This window comes from Solanum lycopersicum, chromosome 1 (assembly GCF_036512215.1).
Source record: "Solanum lycopersicum chromosome 1, SLM_r2.1".
In the NCBI taxonomy this organism is placed as follows: Eukaryota; Viridiplantae; Streptophyta; class Magnoliopsida; order Solanales; family Solanaceae; genus Solanum; species Solanum lycopersicum.
In genome coordinates, this window is record NC_090800.1 from 21,673,094 (window position 1) to 21,696,054 (window position 22,961).

At 35.6% G+C, this 22,961-nt stretch overlaps 1 protein-coding gene across 1 annotated transcript; it reads left to right on the plus strand.

Annotated features, from left to right (window-relative positions):
* The first annotated feature begins 1,446 nt into the window (after positions 1–1,446).
* On the plus strand, positions 1,447–22,469 carry LOC138341696 (uncharacterized). Its single transcript, XM_069293290.1, has 11 exons — positions 1,447–1,674; positions 2,007–2,130; positions 2,997–3,225; positions 3,664–3,875; positions 3,936–4,129; positions 4,284–4,466; positions 4,560–5,048; positions 5,750–5,941; positions 21,067–21,258; positions 22,070–22,131; positions 22,232–22,469. Exons 1-11 carry the CDS (start codon positions 1,447–1,449, stop codon positions 22,467–22,469), a joined length of 2,343 nt encoding a protein of 780 aa, XP_069149391.1.
* Positions 22,470–22,961: the final 492 nt, after the last annotated feature.

Consider the following 22,961-nt stretch of genomic DNA (forward strand, 5'->3'; position numbering starts at 1 on the left):
AAGAGAACTGATGCCAGGTGAATATAGATCATGATGGATATTATATATCGAGGGACATATAGCATGCTCCGACTGTTACTATTATCGAATGTCATGTCGTGCGCCGCGACAGATGCATAGAAAGATAAGTCCCCCATGGGTCCCATACTGAGAGACCTCGGGTGTGTGTCGTTAGGGAAGACATGCATCACTATACTTGACAGTGCATCTCATGGCATTACACATTTTTATTATTGATGAATCTGAACACGTGTTTTTACTGATCTTATGAGTGTCTCTCTGTGTAACTTGTACTGTTGAATATTGAGAATATGTAAACTTACATAGTGTGGTTATTAAGTTGTGAGTTTGGTAAATTGTGAACTGTTAGACTATAGAGTGAAAGTTCATATAGGGTGTAAGGAGTACCGGTATTTTGTTCACTTAACTTGTGCTTAGAAGTTTGCTTGTTAGGTACCGTATGGTTTGGTACTCACCCCTTCCTTCTACGAATTTTTGTAGGTTATGAGAGTGGATCTTCGTGATACCTTCCATTCTCTTCGTTTTCGAGGCATCTTGTGGAGGATTGTGAAATAGGTGTTAGTAATCTCAGCGAACTTTCCTACTCCAATTTATGACTTTGATTTTACTTGAAAGACAACTTCATTCTAAAATCGTATTTTTACTTCAATCTAGTATTTAAATTAGAGGCTTGTGCACGTGAAAACTAGGTTTTGGGGATTGAATTAAGTTTAATTGGTTTCGTATTAGTAAGTGTTATAAGACTATTTCCGCATTTTATCAAAATTATTGGGTTAGACTAACTTATGTTGGTGGAATAAGATGAGTGTCATCACACTCATTTTTGGGTCGTGACAAAATTGTATCAAAGCCTGGTTCATAGGTCTCACGTGTATACAAGCCTTGTCTGCATAGAGTCTCAAAGATAAGTATGGAAACGTTTGTACTTATCTCTGAGAGGCTATAAGGACTATTAGCAAACTTCTTGTTATTCATTCTTTCTCATTATTAATGGTTACCTTCTTTAGTATTGAGTTATTGTATACTCTTTTGATTGATGACGAGGACTAGAGTTAATATTACTGGTAATATAGGGGAGGCACTTCCTGAAGCAGTTGTTGAGGCCCCCTTTAGGGGTAGGGGTAGAGCTCGAGCTAGAGGTCGTGCTGGTGGTACAACACTAGCAAGGGGTCGTGGCTGTGGAGCAGTTCTAGTGAGAGGTCATGTTAGAGAGGTCTCTCTAAAGCCCCAGAATAATGAAAGAGAGGTTCAGATTCCTCCATAACCTGTAGTCACACCTTTGCTTCAGGATAAATTATTGAGGGTGTTAAATGTGATAGAGGGCTTTTCTCAGGGTGGTGGTGCAACCGCCACACCACGTGACTCTCATACTAGAGAGGGAGCTCAGACCAAGAAAAGCAACAAGCTGCAGTTGTTCAGTTAGCGATGGGGAAGCTACCAGTGGATCCCGCGGTTAAGAATGATGTTACACCAGCATTTGGGGGTCAAGTTGCACTGGTGGTTGTTCTGACAGAGGATGAGCATCGTAGATATGAGATATTTCAAAAGATGGACACACCTCAGTTTCAGGGTAGGATGTTCGAGGACCCTAAAGAGTTACTGACTCTATGGCAAGAGTTTCTAGATGTGGCTGGATTAGCAGAGTCAAATGGGGTTCGATATGCATAACTCCAGCTTCGTGGGCCAGTGGGAGAGTGGTGGAGGACTTATTTGGGGGTTTTTCCAATTGGATCTCCTCTAGTTATTTGGTAGCAGTTTTCTAGTGCATTCCTTGATCGTTTTATCCCTTGTAGTGTGAGAGAGGAGAGTCACTTGAGGTTTTAGAATTTGAGACATGATGGTTTATCGATTACAGAGTATGAGGCGCATTTTTGCAAGTTGTCTAGGCATGCGTTGGCCATTATTCCATATGAGAAAGAGGGGATTTGCAGATTTTTTAAGGGATTAACTTTCTCTATCACGTCAGCTGTGTTTTGGGCATCTAGTTAGGAGGATCTTTCAAGTCCATTGGGAGGGTCACTAAATACGCGGAATTGATGGAGAGAGTGGAGTTTCGGGACCCTAATAGGGCCCGTACATCAGGCCAGTTTCATGTTGCCTCATTTGGGGGTAGGTGATCAAAAAGGGGGAGTGGTTCCTTTCTAAGGCAGGGACTTTAGGAGTGTTAAAACATCTAGGGGTTCTTATAGCCCGGGCCATGGCTCGTACGATTCCCAAAAGTGACCTACAGGGCGAGGCAATTATAGTGGATTTTAAGGGTCCACATAGTAGTTCCAAAGTAAGAGATTTTGCTTTATAGGAGGAGATCCTTATCACCTGATGCGACAGTGTACTTCTCAAAGGGGTCTTGGTACGTCTCAACCTAATTATCCATTTCAAACTAGACTACTAGCACCACGGGGTAGAGGTCATGGAAGAGTTTAGTCAGTGAGAGGCGATAGATTTTCAGGTAGTGGTGTTGCAGCTCATCATTGTTGGAGTAGATGTACCACCCACGTTGGAGGTTGTGGAGGGAAACAATGTTATGCTTTCATAGGGAGACCCGAGGCAGAGACCTATATTGTTATTACAGGTATCATCCCAATATGTCGTCGACCTTTGTTTGTATTGTCTGATCAAGGGTTTACATTCTCTTATTTGTCTACCTATGTTGATGCTGAATTTGATATGATATGTGACAGCATGACTTTACCTATTCATGTTTCTACACCGTAGGTGAGCCCTTAGTGATTGATTGAGTGTATCGATCCTGTCTTGTTTCTTTTGCTGGGTATGACACTTGGGTACACTTAATTATTCAGGGGATGGTAGACTTTGATGTTATTTTGGGTATGAATTGACTTTCTCCTTATCATGTTATCCTTAATTGTAATGCTAAGACTGTGACTTTAGTGATGTCGGGTGTTCCGAAGGTTGAGTGGAAGGGTGTTCGTGGTTCTTATCCTAGCAAGGTCATCTCTTTTATCCGTGCTTAGAGATTGGTGGAGACAGGGTTTTTGTTTTGCTTAGATTTAATCGGGATACTAGTGTTGAACCACCTCCCATGGACTTTGTTCCCATTGTTCAGGTGTTTCTCGATGTATTTCCTTCAGATCTTCCAGGTGTTTTCCCCGATAGGGATATTGATTTTGCTATTGATTTGGATCCAGGAATTAGGCTAATTTCTATCCCTCCATATCATATGGCTCAAGAAGAGTTGAAAAAGTTGAAGGATCAATTTCATGATTTATTGAGTAAGGGTTTTAATCGCCTTATTGTATCACCTTAGGGTGACCATGTACTATTTGTAAAGAAGAAGGATGGGACTATGGTTAGAGTATTGATTACAATCAACTAAACAAGGTATCGACGAAGAACAACTATCCTCTTCCGCGTATTGATAACTTATTTGATCAGCTGCTAGAAGCATCATTGTTCTCTAAGATTTATTTGAGGTCTTGATATCATCAGTTCAAGATTAGGGCATAAAATATCGTTAAGACACTTTTTTGGACCTGATATAGGCATTATGAGTTCTTAGTGATGTCCTTCAGATTGACTAATGCCCCTACAACATTCGTGGAGTGGATGAATGGGATGTTTCGACCATACTTTGATTCTTTTGTGATTGTTTTTCATTGATGACATCTTGGTTTACTCTAGGACTGAGGAGGACCTTGTCGGACACTTGAGGATTATACTTCATAGGTTGACAGAAGAGACGTTGTATGAGAAGTTTTCAAAGTGTGAGTTCTGGCTTACTTCTATCGCATTCTTGGGACACGTGGTGTCCAAGGAGGGTATTAGAGTAGAACCCGCCAAGATTAAGGAAGTTAGAGGCTGGACTCGACCAACTTTACCTACTGAGTTAAGAGGTTTCATGGGATTGGCAGTCTATTATTGATAATTTGTTCAGAGTTTCTCTACAATTGTAGCTCTGTTAACTAGATTGACTCGACAAGATGTGGGTTTACAGTGGTCTGATGCTTGTGAGGAGAGCTTTCAAAAGGTCAAGACTTTATTGACTTCGGCTTCTGTGTTTACTCTACTTGGGGAGGATATAGATTTTACTGTGTATTGTGATGTTGCAGGAGTTGGATTAGGTTGTGTGTCGATGCAGAAAGGGAAGGTGATTGCTTATAGTTCTAGGTAGTTGAAGTCCCATGAGAAGAACTACCCTACTCATGATTTGGAGTTGGCGGTTGTGGTAATTGTACTTAAGTTATGGCATCATTATTTGTATGGTGACATTGTGATTATCTGAGTCTTCAATATATATTCAGTCAGAGGATTTGAACTTCAGGCAGCGGAGATTGATTGAGATGCTGAAGGACTCTGATGTGACAATTTTGTATCATCCACAGAAGGTCAATGTTATGGCAGATGCTTTGAGTAGGAAGACGCCTAGCATGGGATGTCTTGCATCTTTTAGTATAGGGGAGAGAACATTGTCTAGATATGTTCAGGTATTACCTAAAATTATTTTCCAATTGTAGATTTTAGAGGTCTGTCATGGGATGGTTGCTTTTATTGAGTCTCGATCTTCTTTAGTCGTGCAGAACTGTGCGCACCAGTTTGATGATGAAAAATTATGTCTCATTCAAGACAAAATATCGAGAGGGGAAGCTAAGGAAATTGTCCTTCATTTTTATGGTGTCTTGAGGATCGAAGGCAGGATTTGTGTGACCAAGATGGGCGATATGTTTAGATTGGTTCTTGAGAAAGACCATTGTTCTAGATATTCCATCCATTCGGGAGTGGCGAGGATGTATCATGATTTGAGTCAGAATTACTGGAGGTATGGGATGAAGAGGGATATTTCAAACTTTGTTTCGAGGTGTTTGACTTGCCAGCAGGTCAAATGTGAGTACCAATGGACTAGTGGTGTATCTCCGAGGATGCCTATTCCTACTTGGAAGTGGGGGAGGATTACTATGGACTTTGTTGTGAGTTTGTCTACCAAAGTGGGTGGTTATGACTGCATTAGGGTTGTTGTTGATAAGATCACCAAGTCTGCCCACTTCATTTCGATTTGGTTGAAGTATACGGCAAAAAGTAAGTTAAGCTATATATTTGTCCTATTGTGCTACTACACAGAGTTCTTGTTTCTATCATATCAGATTGAGGTTCACTATATATTTCTCACTTCTGTAAGGCATTTCAACATGGTTTGGGTACTTAGTTTAGATATGAGTACATAATTTCACCCTCAGACAGATGGTCAGTCTAAGCGGACAATTCAGGTGTTGGAAGATATGCTTCGAGCATGTGTGATTGATTTCGGTGCTAGATTGGATTGACATTTACCCTTAAAAGAGTTTTCCTACAATACAAGTTATCACTCTAGTATCCAGATGGACCCATTTGAGGCACTCTATTGTAGACGATGCAGGTCTCCGATATATTGTTTGATTCGACGGAGATGGACTCTTTGGATACAGACCTTCTTAGAGATGCTATAAAGAAAGTTCATATGATTCAGTATAGACAATTGAAACCCCAGAGTTGACAGAAGAGTTGTGCAGACCGGAGAGTTAGATTATTAGTCTTTATGGAGGGTGATCATATTTGGCTCTGAGTATCACCTATGAAAGGTGTGATGAGGTTCGGAAAAAAAGGCAAGTTAAGCCCTAGATTCATTGGACCTTTTAATATTTTGAGTCGAGTGGGAGAGGTGGCTAATAAGTTTGTGTTGCCACCTATTTTGTAGGCTATTAATCATATTTTTCATGTCTTTATTCTTCGAAAGTATATTCCGGATGAATCTTATGTGCTTTCACTTGATTCTGCGGAGCTCAGTCCAAACTTGACACTTAATGAGGAGACTATCACTATTGTGGATAGGCAGGTTCAGAAGATTAGGACAAAAGAGATAGCTTCAATGAAGGTGCAGTATAAGCATCGATTAGTAGGAAAGGAAACATGGGAGAAAGATTCTTACGTACGTGCCAAATACCCTATGTTTTTGGAAGCTTCAAGCACTTTGTGTTAGTTTATGTTCGAAGACGAACATAATTTTTTTACTGGTGTATAATGTAATGACCCGCGAAAGTTATTTTTGAAAATTTGAATTATTCGTATAACTTGAGTTAAATTATTTATGGTTAATGGTAAATAATGTAATTAGTAGATAGTTAGTGGGCTAAAGTGATCATTTATTTATTATCCTAAACTATTAGGATTATGTATTAAAAGAATAAGTTAGTCGTTTTGGTCTGTTTAATACACAATTAATTCAGAAAAGAATGAGAGACAGAAACCTTACCTATGTGACGCACACGATAGGAAAAGAGATAGCGATTTGCATGTAACAATGACTCGGACTTTGTTATAATTGGTTTTGCTTAATTGATTATGGGTAAAGGCAGTATTTCATGAATTTAAGGAATGGGTTTGAATGTGCAATTAATGTTCCGTCTTATGTAAAGGTGGGTTAAATATAGTTGGGGTGAATTGACGCGATGTGACTAAAGAAGATTAGTTTACAATTGAAGACAATATTTTATGTAAAATAATGAAATTAATTAGGTGTTATTCGATTCGAAATTACGTTATGGTTGTAAAGTTACCCGTGACAATTTATTATGAGTGATATGTTTTTTATTTTAATAATGTTTTTTTTATATTTAAAAATAGTGTTCTGCCGTGTTTGACATTCACATGCAATGCACGTGCGTCAAAACTAGTAATCCATAAATATGTGTACTAACTAATTATAAAATTGCTAATCAATAAATGTCATTTATCCAATTTGTGCACTCATCACTTGTCTTCAAGTGAGTGTGAACATTCTCTATGCCATGTTAATGTATGTAGTTTATTTATTCCATTTTTAATAGTTTTTTTTTTTTTGGGGGGGGGGGGGTGTAACCGGACCTAGATAAATTTAGATATGTCTTTGATATTTTGGTCATAGTCCACAGGGTACTTGCGGCTTATCCCCATTTATCTACCCAATATATTAGCCCCATAATCTTTCTATTGCAGGGAAGAATTTTTTCACTATAAATAGTGATGGTCTTACTATATAATTAGAAAAACATTGAGAATAATTGTTTGTTGCTTAGTAACTAAACGTGGTCAGCCAAGGCCATAACTTCTCATTGGAATTATATTATTTTATCTATTTTATTTTTTGTGATTCATGTAACCTCTAGGTCATTAATCTAGCAAATTTAGTACCACATACTCTTCCTACTCCTTGCAAGGTAAATTTGTCCTCTATAAATAGTGATGGTCTTACTTTTTACCATTATCTTGGAAGTAATTGCCTTTTGTTTAGTGATAGAATGTGGTTATTCATATTGGTCATAACTTCTCATTGAAACTCCATTATGTAATGATCAAGTTCCGTCGTTATAGAACAGTCAATGGGGAATTTTTTGGCCGGAAAATTATTCGAGTATTTGGAATTTTTTCAACCTAGTGTAGAGTTGGACGAAATTGGAGTAATTAAGTTTTAGGGAGATCTTGTACGAATAGGGTGATTTATTTATAATTTTGATTAAACGAGGGAGTAGATAACTCATTAATGGATCTGTATGACCTTATTTAATTGATCTTGGGCAAGTAGATCACCGAAAATTGATCTTAGCACGAAAGAGGTTTTCTGAGTGCCGTCAGTTAAAGGTGTAATTTGAAACAGAGGGCTTGGAATTATTTGAATAACTCACTATTTCGTGCAAGACTCTTTTGTGTAGGATTTTGCCGCTATGGAGGAGCCTCTTTGGAGGGCCATAAACCACTTAAAGTCGTACATAAATTCCCTGTAAAACTTTATTCTACACTTTTTGATTCTTATAGTTATGGAACGAACCCCATGCGAGTTTCGATTGTTTTCTATTATTCTTACGCTAAAGGAAATTTTTTTACGCCCCAAATAAATTTTTTGATCCGTTGAACGTAATAGAATCAGTAAATTATCAATGGGGGATGGTTTTGAATACAAACCCATGGTGGAAAAACATAGTTTGGATACTTGGGTTCATGACTATGATCTAGATTTTTTGAGTCTTGTATTATATTTATTGTTTATAAATAAAGAACAAGCAGAACGAATCCATAAAGGGAAGGATTTAGGGTTTCAATCTTGTTTTGAGATTGGTAATGATTGTGATTTTATTATATGTTGGTTTTTGCTTGATTGTGATGCATGTATGTATGCAAAAGTTTCATTATTGATCACGCTTTCTGTAAGTTAATATGATAAATACCTATATGCCATGAATCACTTCTTGAATATATCATATTGAGAATATACTTGTGCTTGTAATATCAATATGTGAAGAGGAACAGGTTCCACATTTTGGCATAACTAATTGGGATTGATTGTCACGTTCCTGCTTAAAAATGGGATTGATTGTCACATTTCAACATTACTATTGGATTGGGTGACACGTTCTGGTATAATAATAATTTGAGTTTGGGTTCAATGAGAGGACCAACTACTTGACATAATTTTAATATCTTGAGAATTGTGGAATTGTACGTTGTTGATAGATATTTATAATATTGTGCATGTTCGATACTTTGCAAATTTATGATGTTCTATTTATTTGCTTATGTTATACTTAGTGAGATAGTTGTGATGTCCTATCAATAGTGTGGTTATGTACTAATACTGAACTTGCTCTTATTTTTCTTGAGTACAAGGCATATTCGGCTATTGAATGACCTTCTCGTGATGATTAGTGATTTGTTCAAATTCAAGGGTGAGCCAATTCTTCTACGCTTCCATGAGTTCTCCATTCATCTATGTCCACACTTTCGACTTAGACTCCTCTAGTTAGTTAATATTGCATAAATTTTTTTTATCCCTTCTCGTTAAGACTTTGATTCCTCATTAGTTATTTAGGTACATTGACTATAAAGTTGTTTAGATTGTTTGCTCGAATTAGTTCGGTTAGTTGTTTGTTAAAACCTTGTAGTTTATGGGGACTACATATTAATTGTCATTAAGCCTACTTCCGTATCTTTAAATGCCTTACTTTTCATAAAAGTTTTACATTTGGGTCGTAGTAATGGTTCACCCCCTACAGGGTTAGTAGGAGTGCCAATCACGATGTTGTTGGTCGTAACACATTTTTTCACTAAATATTCTATCTTGTTTTGTCTTCTAAATCACGAAACCTAGAAGTCACTACCCCATATTCTTCTTTTTCATTGCGAGGAAGAATGTATCCCATATAAATAGTGATGGTCTTACTTTGTCATTACAATGTTTGAGTAATTGCAATTTATTTAGTGATTGAACGTGGTCAACCATATTTGCTATAACTTCATATTGAAATTTTTCATTATGCTCATTATCGAAACTCATATAACCTCTAGGTTATTTGTCTATCAAAGTTACTACTCCATAATCATCCTATTCATGGCAAGAAAGAATATCCCCATTATATATAATGATGATCTTATGTTTTTCAATGTATATGAAAATATACAACGCATAAAAATGAGTAAATAAAAGTACTTATTAGTTGAAGGAAGATATTCTTTTTATAAAGCTCTGGATTCAATTCATGTCTCATAATTTTTGGCTTGTACTTGGAGATCGAGATTTATTTCCGGATAAGACATGTTAAGAAACTATTGCTATACTGTTGAAAAAACTTTTTGTCGTGAGATTAAATCTCCTTTAAAAGAAAAAGATATCTATTCATATCTCAACTCAAAAATTTATTTTCAATTGTTATTTTGTAATTTCACTAATAAAAACCACTTGAATTTTCCATATAAATATATGTCATCCTGTAATTTTTTTTGGCAGAAACAATAATCTCTAATAATTTGAAGGATATCTATGCATAAACCTAAATTTGTTTTCTCTATTCCTATTTTATTGACATAATTTCTTGCTTACAACCATGTTATGAACTTTTCTTTTGAATCGTATGTCTATTAGAAATAATATTCATATGACACATTCCTCAAACTTACTTGTGTGATTACACGAAATGTTCTTTACTAGAAACTTTGACTTCAAAAGAGGTTTGAATAAACCATCTTTTGGATTGTGGATAAAATAGAAAAAAGACTCTTTATCCTGAAAAACAGGGATAAGATATGTGTACGTCCTACCTCCCATATTCAACTTTAAGATGAATATCTTTTTCACTAATAAAACATAATATTGGGCAATACTTCATTTACATCAAGTTATGGTGATGTTAAAAAAATTGATCATAAATCTTGACAAATTTCCTTACATAATGACATGGTGATCGTCAAAAATTTGTTCTCAAACCTGGATGAATCACCATAATATATTCAGCATTACCGAGAATATCATATAATTGAATTTATCTCTTAACATATTTGGGATAGTTCTGAAGGAAGTGGAACTGATACACTTCCTTTGAGTAAAGTAGAACTCAGTCTATTTATATTTTCTAATTTCATCAAAGAAAAACTAATGTGTGTGTAGAAATTTTCCAGCCCATTTCAACGGAATATTTTTTCTTTAATAATCGTGATTAGATTGATTGTGTGGGTTGAAATCTCTCATTTCGAAAGGGTTAAACACGGTGATGTTTGGCATTTTAGCTGATAGATGGAATATTGATTTCTTTTTTTCCTACACAATCCGAATGTGAGTAGTTGTGAAGGGGGATGAAGGTATTTCCTATGTGACGAACTCACGAAAATCATGAAAATTTCATATTTTAACTCTTTTGAAAATATTACATGATTGACATTTTTTATCGTATTTGATATTTCATTAACTTCCTAAATTACCACGAAAAATATTTTTTAAAAGATTAATTTTTTGGTCATATAGGTCATTTTATAAATTATCAAAAAATAAAAATAAAGTCTTTGCCCAACCCTAACCTAATCTGATTAGGGTAAAGCCCTAAATCATTAACCCTATCTATAAAAGCTAACTTCAACTTCCTCTTAAGTTCACCTTTATTTCTTCTTACTATGTTGCCTCCTTGCTCACGTCTGAACGTTAAACTACTACTTATTCTATTGTGGGCAGTAGAAGCACTCTAACACACACGCATGAACGCACGCACGCACGCGTGCACACAAATGTGCCCACGCGCGTACACACGCACACCCACATTATCGAAATGAAATCTACTTTTTTGGGGCTACCTCGTGTCATGAAAAATCTAATTTTTTTCTATCTCCAAGTCTTCTTTCTGTTAGAAATTTTCTAATAATAAGGTTTTTGAATGTACTTCAAGTGGGATGAAACTAAAAAAATTCGTGCGCACACACGCACAAATTAATGAAGTGAAATATAATTTATTGGGGCTATCCCATGACGTGAAAAATTTTATTTTTATTTTCTATCTCCTAGTCTTCTTTCTGTTAGAAGTATTCTAATAATAAGGTTGTTGGATGTACTTCAAGTGAGATGAAACATATAAAATCTTCGGTAAATGATGTTAAGCACTTATTGCAGCAAAATGACTAAGTTGAAATATCGTTTCCCCTATAATGGTCTTTCTATTTTGATGACGAGTACTTCCTTGTGGAGTGCCAATTATAAACAAAATCTCAAGTAGGCTTCAAGCTACTATGAATCGAATTCACAATGGATCACAAGAGGGTTCAATCTTATACGACTAATGTTCACAAAAAATTGCAAAACCTCTTTGAAACGCAGTAAAAATAGGGGGAAAATATGATAGTGACTTTAACATTCATATTTTGAATTTTTTCCATAATATTAGATATGGAAATGATTTGAAAATATGCATTCATATATAACTACAATAGTCCACCATATGAGAATTAAATCTCTTAGGTATAGTTCAATAATTTAATATTTAGAAAAAGAAAGAGATAACTACAACAATGTGATTTTACATAAATAGGATTGTAGGAACACTAATACAGTCTTTTTCTTTTTTTGTTAGGTGCAACACCAGCACATAAATCATAAGGGAGTAACAATTTCGTACCCTTTTTATGAAAGAAGACATCGTGTGCTTAGCAAAATGATTTTTTGAAGGTTTGTATCATTGATATGAAGATGAGCTCAAGAGGAAGTTGAAGTATTATCTACCTCTCTCATCAAAGGTATAATAATTGTATTCTCTACCTTAAAGTGTTAGTTTATTCATGGACGTCATAACAACGTAACAGTAAATTGATTTGATGAACAAATTGGATTCAGTTTCGATATTCTGATAACGATGGCACTATGTTCTCTGATAATAAATATAGTATAGATGTGAAGGTTTTCATAGTTTAGATGATGTTGAAGTTGTTGAACTCAATGTGGAATCAGGGTATGAAGATTTTTATACAAGTTTTTTATTTGGGTCATAGTAATGGTTCTCCCATAGCAGGGTTGATAAGGGTACCAATCACGACGCTGTGGGTCGTAACATATTTTTTCACTCACTATTCTATATTTTTATTTTTTCTAACTAATGTACCTTAGATGTCATTTATCTACCAAATTTACTACCCCATATTCTTCTTATTCATTGCAAGGACGAATGTCTTCCATATAAATAGTGATGGTCTTACTTTGTTAACAGTAACACAATGTTGGATTGATATTGATTTATTTAGTGATTGAACGTGGTCAGCCATATTTGCCATAACGTCACATTGAACTTTTGAATTATACTCATTATCGAAACTCATGTAACCTCTAGGTTATTTTTGTATCCAAGTTACTACTCCATAATCATCATATTCATAGAAAGAAAGAATATCCCAACTACATATAATGATGATCTTATGTTTTTCGATGAATAAGAAAATATACTACGCATAAAAATGAGTAAATAAAAATACTTATTAGTTGAAGGAAAATGTTGTTTTTATGAAGCTTTGGATTCAATTCTTGTCTCATACTTTTTTATTTTTACTTGGAGATTGAAGTTTGTTTTCCGGAGAAGACATGTTAAGAAACTATTGCTAGACTACTCAAAAAATTTATTATTGTGGGATTAAATCTTATTAAAAAGAGAAACATATCTATTCATATCTCAACATGAAATTTTATTTTTAATTGTTATTTTGTAATTTCACCAAAAAAAACCACTTGACTTTTCTTTTTCATATTTGATATTTCTTTAACTTCATAAATTACGCCATAAACCCTTTTTTAAAAGATCAATTTTTTCGTCATATAGGTCATTTTATTATTTATTAAAAAATAAAAATAAATTTTTGGCCCAAGACCAACCTTATCTAATTACGGTAAAGCCCACATTCATTAACCCTATCTATAAAAGCTAACTTCTACATCCTCTTGAGATCATCTTCATTTCTTCTTACTATGTTGCCTCTGTGCTCACGTCTAAATTTTACACTACTTATTATTCTCTTGATGGTTGTACAAGCTCTCTCTAACACACATGCACACACACACACGCATGCGCACACACGTGCGCATGTGCACGCTTACACACACATAATTGAAGTTATATCTACTTTTTTGGGGCTACCCCATTGGATGAAAAATCTAATTTTTATTTTCTTTCTCCTAGTCTTCTTTCTGATAGTTGTGTTTTAATAATAAGGTTTTTGAATGTACTTCAAGTGCGAGGAAACAAAAAAAAAATTCGCGCGCACGCACACATACATTATTGAAGTGAAATCTACTTCTTTGGGGCTACTCCGTGGCGTGAAAAATCTAATTTTTATTTTCTTTCGCCTAGAGTTATTTATATTAGAAGTGTTCTAATAATAAGGTTGTTGAATGTACTTCAAGTGGGATGAAACACATAAAATCTTTGGTACATGATGTTAATCACATATTGCAGCAAAATGACTAAGTTGAAGTTTCTTTTCCCCTATTATGGTCTTTCTGTTTTGATGACGAGTACTTCCCCTGGAGTTCAAAATCTAAACAGAATCACAAGTAGGCTTCAAGCCACCGTGAATCGAATTCATAATGGATCACAAGAGAGTTCAATCTTATACGACTAATGTTCACAAAAAATGCAAAACCTCCTTTAAGAGCAGTAAAAATAGGGGGAAAATATGATAGTGACTTTTATATACATATTTTGAATTTTTTCCATAATATCATATATGGAAATATTTTTAAAATATGCATTCATATGTAACTACAATAGTCCACCATATGAGAATTACATCTCTTAGGGATAGTTCAATAATTTAACATTTAGAAAAAAAGAAAGAGATAACTAGAACAAAGTGATTTTACATAAATAGGACTGTAGGAACGCTAATACAGTCTTTTGCTTTTTTGGTTAGGTTAAACACCAACACATAAATCATAAGTGGGTACCAATTTCGTACCCTTTTAAATGAAAAAAGACATCGTGTCCTTAGCAGAATGATTTTTTGAAGGGTTCGTATCATTGATATGAAGATAAGCTCGAGAGGAAGTGGAAGTATTATCTACCTCTCTCATCGAAGGTATAATAATTGTATTCTCTACCTTGAAATGTTAGTTTATTCATGGACGTCATAACAATGTAACAATAAATTGATTTGATGAGCAAACTTGATTCATTTTTGTTACTTCTGATAATGATGGCACTGTGCTCTCTGAAAATAAATATAGTATAGATGTGAAGGTTTTCATAGTTTAGATGATGTTGAGGTTGTTGAACTCAATGTGGAATTAGGGTATGAAGGTTTTCATAAAAAACATTCATTTGGGTCATAGTAATGGTTCTCCCATCGCAAGGTTGATAAGGGTACCAATCACGACACTATGGGTCATAAAATATTTTTTCACTCACTATTCTATCTTTTTATGTTTTCTAACTCATGTAACCTAGATGTCATTTATCTACAAAATTTACTACTCCATATTCTTATTATTCATTGCAAGGACGATTCTGTCCCATATAAATAGTGATGGTCTTACTTTGTCAACAGTAACACAATGTTGGATTAATTGTGATTTATTTAGTGATTGAACGTGGTCAGCCATATTTGTGATAACTTCACATTGAACTTTTGAATTATACTCATCATCGAAACTCATGTAACCTCTAGGTTATTTGTCTATCAAAGTTACTATTCCATAATCATCATATTCATTGCAAGAAAGAATATCCCCACTACATATAATGATGATCTTATGTTTTTATATGAAAAAGAAAATATATTACGCATAAAAATGAGTAAATAAAAGTACTTATTTTTTGAAGGAAGATGTTCTTTATATGAAGCCTTGGATTCAATTCTTGTCTCATAAGTTTTTATTTGTACTTGGAGATTAAGGTTTGTTTTCCGGAGAAGACATGTTAAGAAACTATTGCTAAACTACTGAAAAAACTTAATATCGTGGGATTAAATCTCCTTTACAAGTGAAAGATATCTATTTATATCTCAACCGAAAAATTTAATTTTAATTGTTATTTTATAATTTCACCAATAAAAACCACTTGACTTTTCCTTTTAATGTTTGATATTTCTTTAATTTCCTAAATTACCCCGAAAACCCTTATTATAAAGATTAATGTTTTGGTCATATAGGTCATTTTATTATTTATCAGAACATAAAAATAAAGTTTTTGCCCAATCCCAACCTAATCTTATTAGGGTAATGACCACATTCATTAACTCTATCTATAAAAGCTAACTTCAACTTCCTCTTGAGCTCATCTTCATTTCTTCTTACTATGTTGCCTCTGTGCTCATGTCTAAATGTTACACTTCTCCTTATTATCTTGATGGTAGTACAAGCTCTCTCTAAAACACATGCACACACGCACGCACGCATGCGCACATACGTGCACATGCGCACGCTCACACACAGATTATTTAAGTGAAATCTACTTTTTTGGGGCTACCCCATGGTGTGAAAAATCTAATTTTTATTTTCTATCTCCTAGTCTTCTTTCTGTTAGAAGTGTTCTAATAATAAGCTTTTTGAATGTACTTCAAGTGGGACGAAATAGAAAAAATCTTCGCGCGCACACACACATACATTATTGGAGTGAAATCTACTTTTTTAGGGCTACCACGTGGCGTGAAAAATCTAATTTTTATTTTCTTTTGTCTAGACTTATTTCTATTAGAAGTGTTTTAATAATAAGGTTGTTGAATACACTTCAAGTGGAATGAAACACATAAAATCTTTGGTAGATGATGTGAAGCACATATTGTAGCAAAATGACTAAGTTGAAGTTTCTTTTCCCCTTTTATGGTCTTTTTGTTTTGATGACGAGTACTTCCCCGTGGAGTGATAAACTAAACAGAATCTCAAGTAGGCTCCAAGCCACCGTGAATCGAATTCACAATAGATCGCAAGTGGGTTCAATCCTATACAACTAATGTTCACAAAAAATTGCAAAAACTCCTTTAAGAGCTGTAGAAATAGGGGGAGAACTATGATAGTGACTTTTACATTCATATTTATTAATTTTTTTTCATAACATCATATATGGAAATATTTTACAAATATGCATTCATATATAACTATGATTATAACCACCCTAAAATTAATAGTATAAATACTTAAGATGATTTTTTTTATTATTAAAAATCTGAATTTTTACGGCAAAATGGTCCTTTCAAGTATAATTAATTAAATCAAATTTTAAGTATAAAGGAGAGTCCTAAATTTACTAAGTCATTATCTAAGACTAAACAACTTCACATGTTTCACTCGCTCACGTCTATCACATTCTCACATTCAAAAACTATTGTTTTCCTTCTGCAAATTAACGTGAAGAACAAAAAATACAACAAAGGTATTTCACACATGAGGAATCACGAAAATAATCTAAGAGCAAGCTATTGAAAAATGTTAAGGCAAGGGAGATTTCCGTCGAGTTAGTGGTGAAACTTTAGGTGATTTGGACATGGTTTTGGAGGAAGGTTTGGGCAGCAACTTCAACGTTTGAACTAGGATTGTTTTACCTTTTCATGTTCCCTTTCACTAGTTCCCAGGTTGGTATGTTTGCTTGTAGAATTTTGGGACACTACGTGTGTGGTTTAGATCTCGTTTCGAGTATGTGTTCATAATTATGTATGTTTTCAGAATTGGTCCTATGACTTTGGAGTATCCGTTTTAGAATGCTAATAACATGGAATCACATGTGTTTTATGTGTAAGTAGATGTTCCTAGACGTGATATTTACATTGTTGAAATGCTATCAACTATAGCTAAAACAAATTACCAAAACATTCCTATAACTTGTCTTAAGAACCCTAACGAATGTCTAAGAAACAAATTCTAAAATAAAACGTAAAATGAAGCATAAAATCATGGAATAAAATTTCTAGAATCTGGAGATAAGATGTAGATAAATTCTGGAAATTTTGAATGTTAAAAAAGAAAAAAAGAAATTGGTGAGGTCTGTAGGGATTGAACCCACGACATCACTAAGGTATACCTTAACAAATAAATTAAAAAGGGGTGTATCAGGCGGTGCTCGAACTGGGGTTGGGGTCCAACGACATTCGCAAGAAGGGAAACTAAGAAAATGTTGTTGTGGGGTTTCGGTCTCACGACACAGAAGACCCCTACTTTATACATACATACATATATACATATACATGTGTATATATATATATATATATATATATATATATATATATACATATATATATATGTGTGTGTGTGTGTATGTATATATATACATGTATATATATATATATATATGGGGTCGTAGGGAATCGATCTTGGGCCCCTTAATTATGCAGAAATTAATAAAAAGAGAGGGGATCGTGGGGAATCGATCTCACGCGCCTACCTGCTGTAGTAATTTTAGAATAAAAGGGGAAAGGGAGGGGGATTTGGGGGATTGATCCCACAACCCCTCGGTCAGTAGAGAATTAGGAGTAAAGGGGGAGGATAGAAAAAAAATGGTGTCGTGGCGAATCGATCCCACCCCCCTCAGTAAGCAGTAGCAATGTTAATGGAGAAAAAAATATGAAACTAAAAGAATTGTGAGGCATGGGAATTGAACCCACGACCTCAGGTAGGCTGCAAAAATTAGAGAAAAATAAAGAGAGGTTGTGGGGATTTGGTCCCACAACCTCATGGTGTCAGTGAATTCGACAAGCAAAATTGAATGAAAATAAATAAATAAATAAATAAAAGAGGTTGTGGGGGTTTGAATCCACAACCGTTCGGTCAAATAAGAGGAGAATCCAAGGAGAAACTAAAGATGAAATATTGATGTTGGGGCTCGAAGTAGGGTCCTAATGTCATGAAAACTAAAAATAAAGTCAAGGAAAAATGTAAGTAGTCTCCAAGGGGTTCGAACTTGGGTTCCGTTTCCCAAATTCCGTATTGACAAATAAGTCATATGTGAATTAAATGTTCAATAATAAGGCCACCTACTTAGATCGAAATCGATATCTTGTCATACATAAAAGATGCAAAAGTCTTATACTACGTAATCTTAGGAAGATATGAGTCACTTAATTAACTATGAATGAAGCCTCATGGCTTGTATGTATATACACATAAGTCAACCATACGATCAAAAATAAGTGAACCTAAGATGTATGTAATGAAGTGATGAAACTCTAGAAGGGTAAAGTATGAGTGTAAGATACACTAAATGACCAAGTGCATTGGCATATGAAGAAATGAACAATAAAATTAAAAATGAAATGATGAAATCCTAGAAGGGTTAAGTAAAAGTATAAAACACACTAAATTACCAAGTGCATTGCTATATGAATAAACGAACATTCACGTAAAAAGGGGTAAGTAATTATGAAGAGAAAATGTGCTAATTTTAATGAATGTGGTGACATCATGATATGAGGCTAATGTAAAAGATAAGAACAATCTCAAATAGGCCTAAGTAAATGTTACCAAAACCTACTCACGAATGAGAGTGTAAAGTTAATCAAGAGACCAGTCACTATGAACACTTAATGAAAGTATTCAGCTTAGCACCCGTAATACTAAAGACAGCTTGCGTGACGTATCAGATGAATGAAATGGAACTTATACTGAGCACCGATAGTCTAGCTATAAGCAATGATGCCTTTTTGCGGGAAGAGCGGAAGTTCACGTAACTCTCATGATATGAGACTGCCCGACTTGCCGGGTATGGGTCTCCTTACATCTTCTAGTCTTCGAACCTATACAGACAATATGGGGATCTGATGGAGTTAAATTCCCATGTATGCTAGCATGTTATGGGTCACTCTGGCCGGTGATTCCACCTCTTTTTGGTGTTGGGAAGACACTAGATATCATGATGCTCACATGATCTATGTTGGTTAAAGTTAAAGTTCCCATTGAACGAATGAGGTCATTCTCAAATGATGCATATAATGAAATGAATTATATTAAAGGTGTTAGAATAAGATAATCAAAAGGTGAGTTAGATTTAAGTAATTACATTAGGTCATTCTTTGTCATTGCACAACGAACCTAATGAAAGTCTCAAACTACATCCTAGGTATAGCTGCTATTTACCCTGTCTTATGAATGAAATGAAATGGAGTACGGATGAGTGAACAAAACATACTCTGTGTTTGCTAATGTAGACTCCCTAGTTGAGGTCCCATCTTTTAAGCCCTCATTTCAGGGATGTCTTGATGTAAAGTCCATGATTTGATGGTCTCATGGTATATGAATGAATGATATTAAAGAAGTGATGTGCTACATGAAAAATATTTTTTATGCTATATGATATGTGCTATGTGTAAATGTTATGTGCTGTGTTAAAATGTGAAAATGTGAAAAGTGTGATGATGTATGTTAATCTCATGGCATAACTTTCCCATTCCAAATCAGGAAAGCTCACTGATTTTCCTAATCCAAATTTGGAATCCTTCCTAATCTCAAATTGGAAAGTCTACTACCTTGACTTCTAAAAATCATGTTGTTAAGAAACAGCTGTTTTTTCTAATGCATGTCCTTGGTCTATGCTTTCATATACCCATACATAGTAGAAGTGTGTACTAAGCCTATACAAACTCTACTATTTTAGGTGCAGACAAATGTGGACAATAGAGCTACAAGATCTTCGCTGAAGTTATCCGGACGTTCAACATTCATCTGACTTTGGTAGGTCCTCATGCTTTCGAGGATGATGATGTTTTATATTCTAGCTTAGTTTTGCAATTGAGCTAGTGGATCATGTTCCACTAGCGTTTCCTTTTTATTATTATTTAGACTATATATTGGTGCCATTTTGGAAATTATACACTTAATAAGAACTGAACTACTTCTTTCAGTTACTTATTTCTTAATGTTAGATAGTTGATGATGAAAAGTTACATAATTATGACAATGTTTTTATAAGTGTGTTAAGAAACAAAACAATTCATATTTTCCGCTAAAATTAACCTCTAAGAGGTCAACAACGTCGGTCTCGTCTGTGGTCTAGATTTTTGTTGTGACAAAGTTGGTATCAGAGCGCTCGGTTGAATTCCTAGGAATATAAGTTCACATCAAACAAATTGAGTAGTTTTCGAGTGATGGTAGTGAAGTGCACCACTATCGTGGATTAAAGATTGCATTATATGTAGGAAAATTTCCCTTTTTCTTATCTTATCGTGTTTTCCAAATGTCTGAGTTCTTGGTATTATGATCGTGTCTAACGTAAATTCTTATTTTTTTTCCAGAGAATTAACACTGGGAGAGCTAAGGGCCAGAGGAGGGGAGTAGCAACTGCTAGGGAGTAGTAGCTGCTAGGGGTAATCAGAATTCACCTTAGGCTCCAACATAAGGAGTGGCCACGCCAGTTAACCCAGCTGGGTTTACTGATGCTGAGGTGAGGGCATATCTGGGTCTGATGGGACAGGACATTACGATGCAGGCTCAGGCTATGACTGCCCAAGTCAATTCGCAGGATGTTTAGAGACAAAACCCACCGGTTCGCAGCGTGGCTAACAGGCTGCAAGACTTCATGAGGATGAATCCTCCTATTTTCATAGTGTCTAAGACGTTAGAGGATCCTCATGAGTTTGTGGATAAAGTACATAACATTCTTGTGCTTTTCTTCCCTTACTGCCCCAATGATAGCTTTGAGGAAGAATGAATCCAAGTTTGAATGGACGGGGAGTTGTGAGAAGAGTTTCCAAGAGATCAAGGATAGGCTCAACCCCGGTACTTATCTGCCTAAGTGCAGTGAGAATTACACTGTCTATTGTGATTCATCTAGGGTTGGTTTGGGTTGTGTTCTTATATAGGCTGGTACGGTGATAGGCTATGCTTCCAGACAACTCAAGGTTCATGAGAAGAATTATCCCACTCATAACCTAGAGTTTGCACCTGTGGTATTTGCAGTGAAGCTATGGAGGCATTATCTCTATCGAGTGCATGTGGATGTGTTCACAGATCATAGGAGTCTCCAGTATGTATTCACACAGAAGGTGTTGACAGTACGTCAACGGAAATGGTTGGAGTTGTTGAAGGATTATGACATAGATGTGCACTAATATCAAGGTAAGGCTAACGTTGTGGCCGATGCTTTGAGAAGGATGAGCATGAGAAGTAAAACCCCGTTGAGGACGATAAGAATGAGTTGGCAAAAAAGGTACACAGACTGTCAAGACTGGGTGTGCGATTAGTTGACTCTACTAGTGGGGTTTTTTTTTTCATCCTAGTTTTGAATCATCCTTGGTAGCTGAAGTCAAGAAGGGTCAGCATCTCGATCCCGTGTTGATAGAGCCGAAGGACTCGGGGTTATTATAAATGAATGAGTCTTTCACTTTGGGAGGTGATTGCATCTTTAAATACGTGGACAGGCTGTGTGTACAAGATGTGGATGAATTGTGACCTAGATTATGGCAGGGACCAATGGTTTAAGATATTCCATACATCAAGGTTCCACCCAAATGTATCATGTTCCTTAGCAGATTTGTTTGTGGGATAACATAAAGAAGAACTTTGGAGAATATGTGGGTAAGTGTCCTAATTGTAAGCAGGTTAAGGCAAAGAATCTTAAGCTAGGTGGTAAGACTCAAATTATTGAGGTTCCGAGTTGGAAGTGGGAGGCCATTAATATAGACTTCGTGGTTGCTCTTCCGAGGACTAGAAGGAAACATGAATCCACATGGGTTATTGTGGATAGATTGACTAAGTCTGCTCCCTTTATCCCTGTGAAGGCTACCTAAATATCTGAGGATTATGCAAGACTTTATATTAATGATATTGTGAGGTGGCATATGATTTATTGGTCTATCATTTCAGATAGAGGAGCTCAGTTTACTTCACATTTCTGGAGATCTTTCCAGAAAAGCTTGGGCACGCAGGTGAAGCTTAGTACTGCCTTTTATCCTAAGACTGATGGGCAGGCAGAGGCACCATTCAGATATTGGAGGACATGTTAAGAGCATCTCTGATATACTTCAGAGGTAGCTATCACTCCAACATTGGGAGGGCACCGTTTGAGGCACTGTATGGTAGGAGGTGTAGATCTCCAGTTGGGTGGTTTGAGGTTAGAGAGTCATCCATTTTTGGTCTAGAGATCATTCATGAGGCCTTAGAGAAGGTTAGAGTGATTAGGTACATGTTGGCTACTGCTTATAGCCGAGAGAAGTCATTTGCAGACAATAGAAAGCGGCCTTTAGAATTTGAGTTTGGTGACTAGGTTTACTTAAATATATCACCTATGAAAGGAGTGATGAAATTTGGTAGAAAAGGGAAGGTGAGTATGAGGTATGTTCAGCCATATGAGATCCTACAACGTGTGGGTGAGGTGGCCTATGATTTAGCATTACTTGCGGAGCTAGCTTTTGTCCATCTAGTCTTTCATGTCTTTATGTTGAAGAAGTGCCTAGGTGATGCTACATCGATTCTACCTTTGAAAGGTTTGGGGGTTGTTGAAGACTTGTCTTATGAAGAGGTACCTGTTGAGATCTTAGACCGACAGGTCAAGCGGCTTAGGAACAAAGAGGTTGACAAAGTGAAGGTGTTGTGGAGAAATCATATTGTTGGGGTTGTTACGTGGGAGGCTGAGGCCGACAAAGGATCCTGCTACCCTCATCTTTTCGATTCTAAAGGTTCGATTTCCTACTCTTGAGTCTATGTTTCCTTATCTCTCCGTATTTTGTTTCTATTGCTTGAATGTGCATAGTGATTA

Excerpts from the sequence above, each read along its gene's own strand:
- LOC138341696 (XM_069293290.1), top strand. The coding sequence starts at position 1,447 with ATGGGGAAGCTACCAGTGGATCCCGCGGTTAAGAATGATGTTACACCA. Across the intron at positions 4,130-4,283 it reads TGTCGATGCAGAAAGGGAAG|TCAGAGGATTTGAACTTCAG; the intron begins GTGATTGCTTAT and ends ATATATATTCAG. Across the intron at positions 4,467-4,559 it reads CATTGTCTAGATATGTTCAG|AACTGTGCGCACCAGTTTGA; the intron begins GTATTACCTAAA and ends TTAGTCGTGCAG.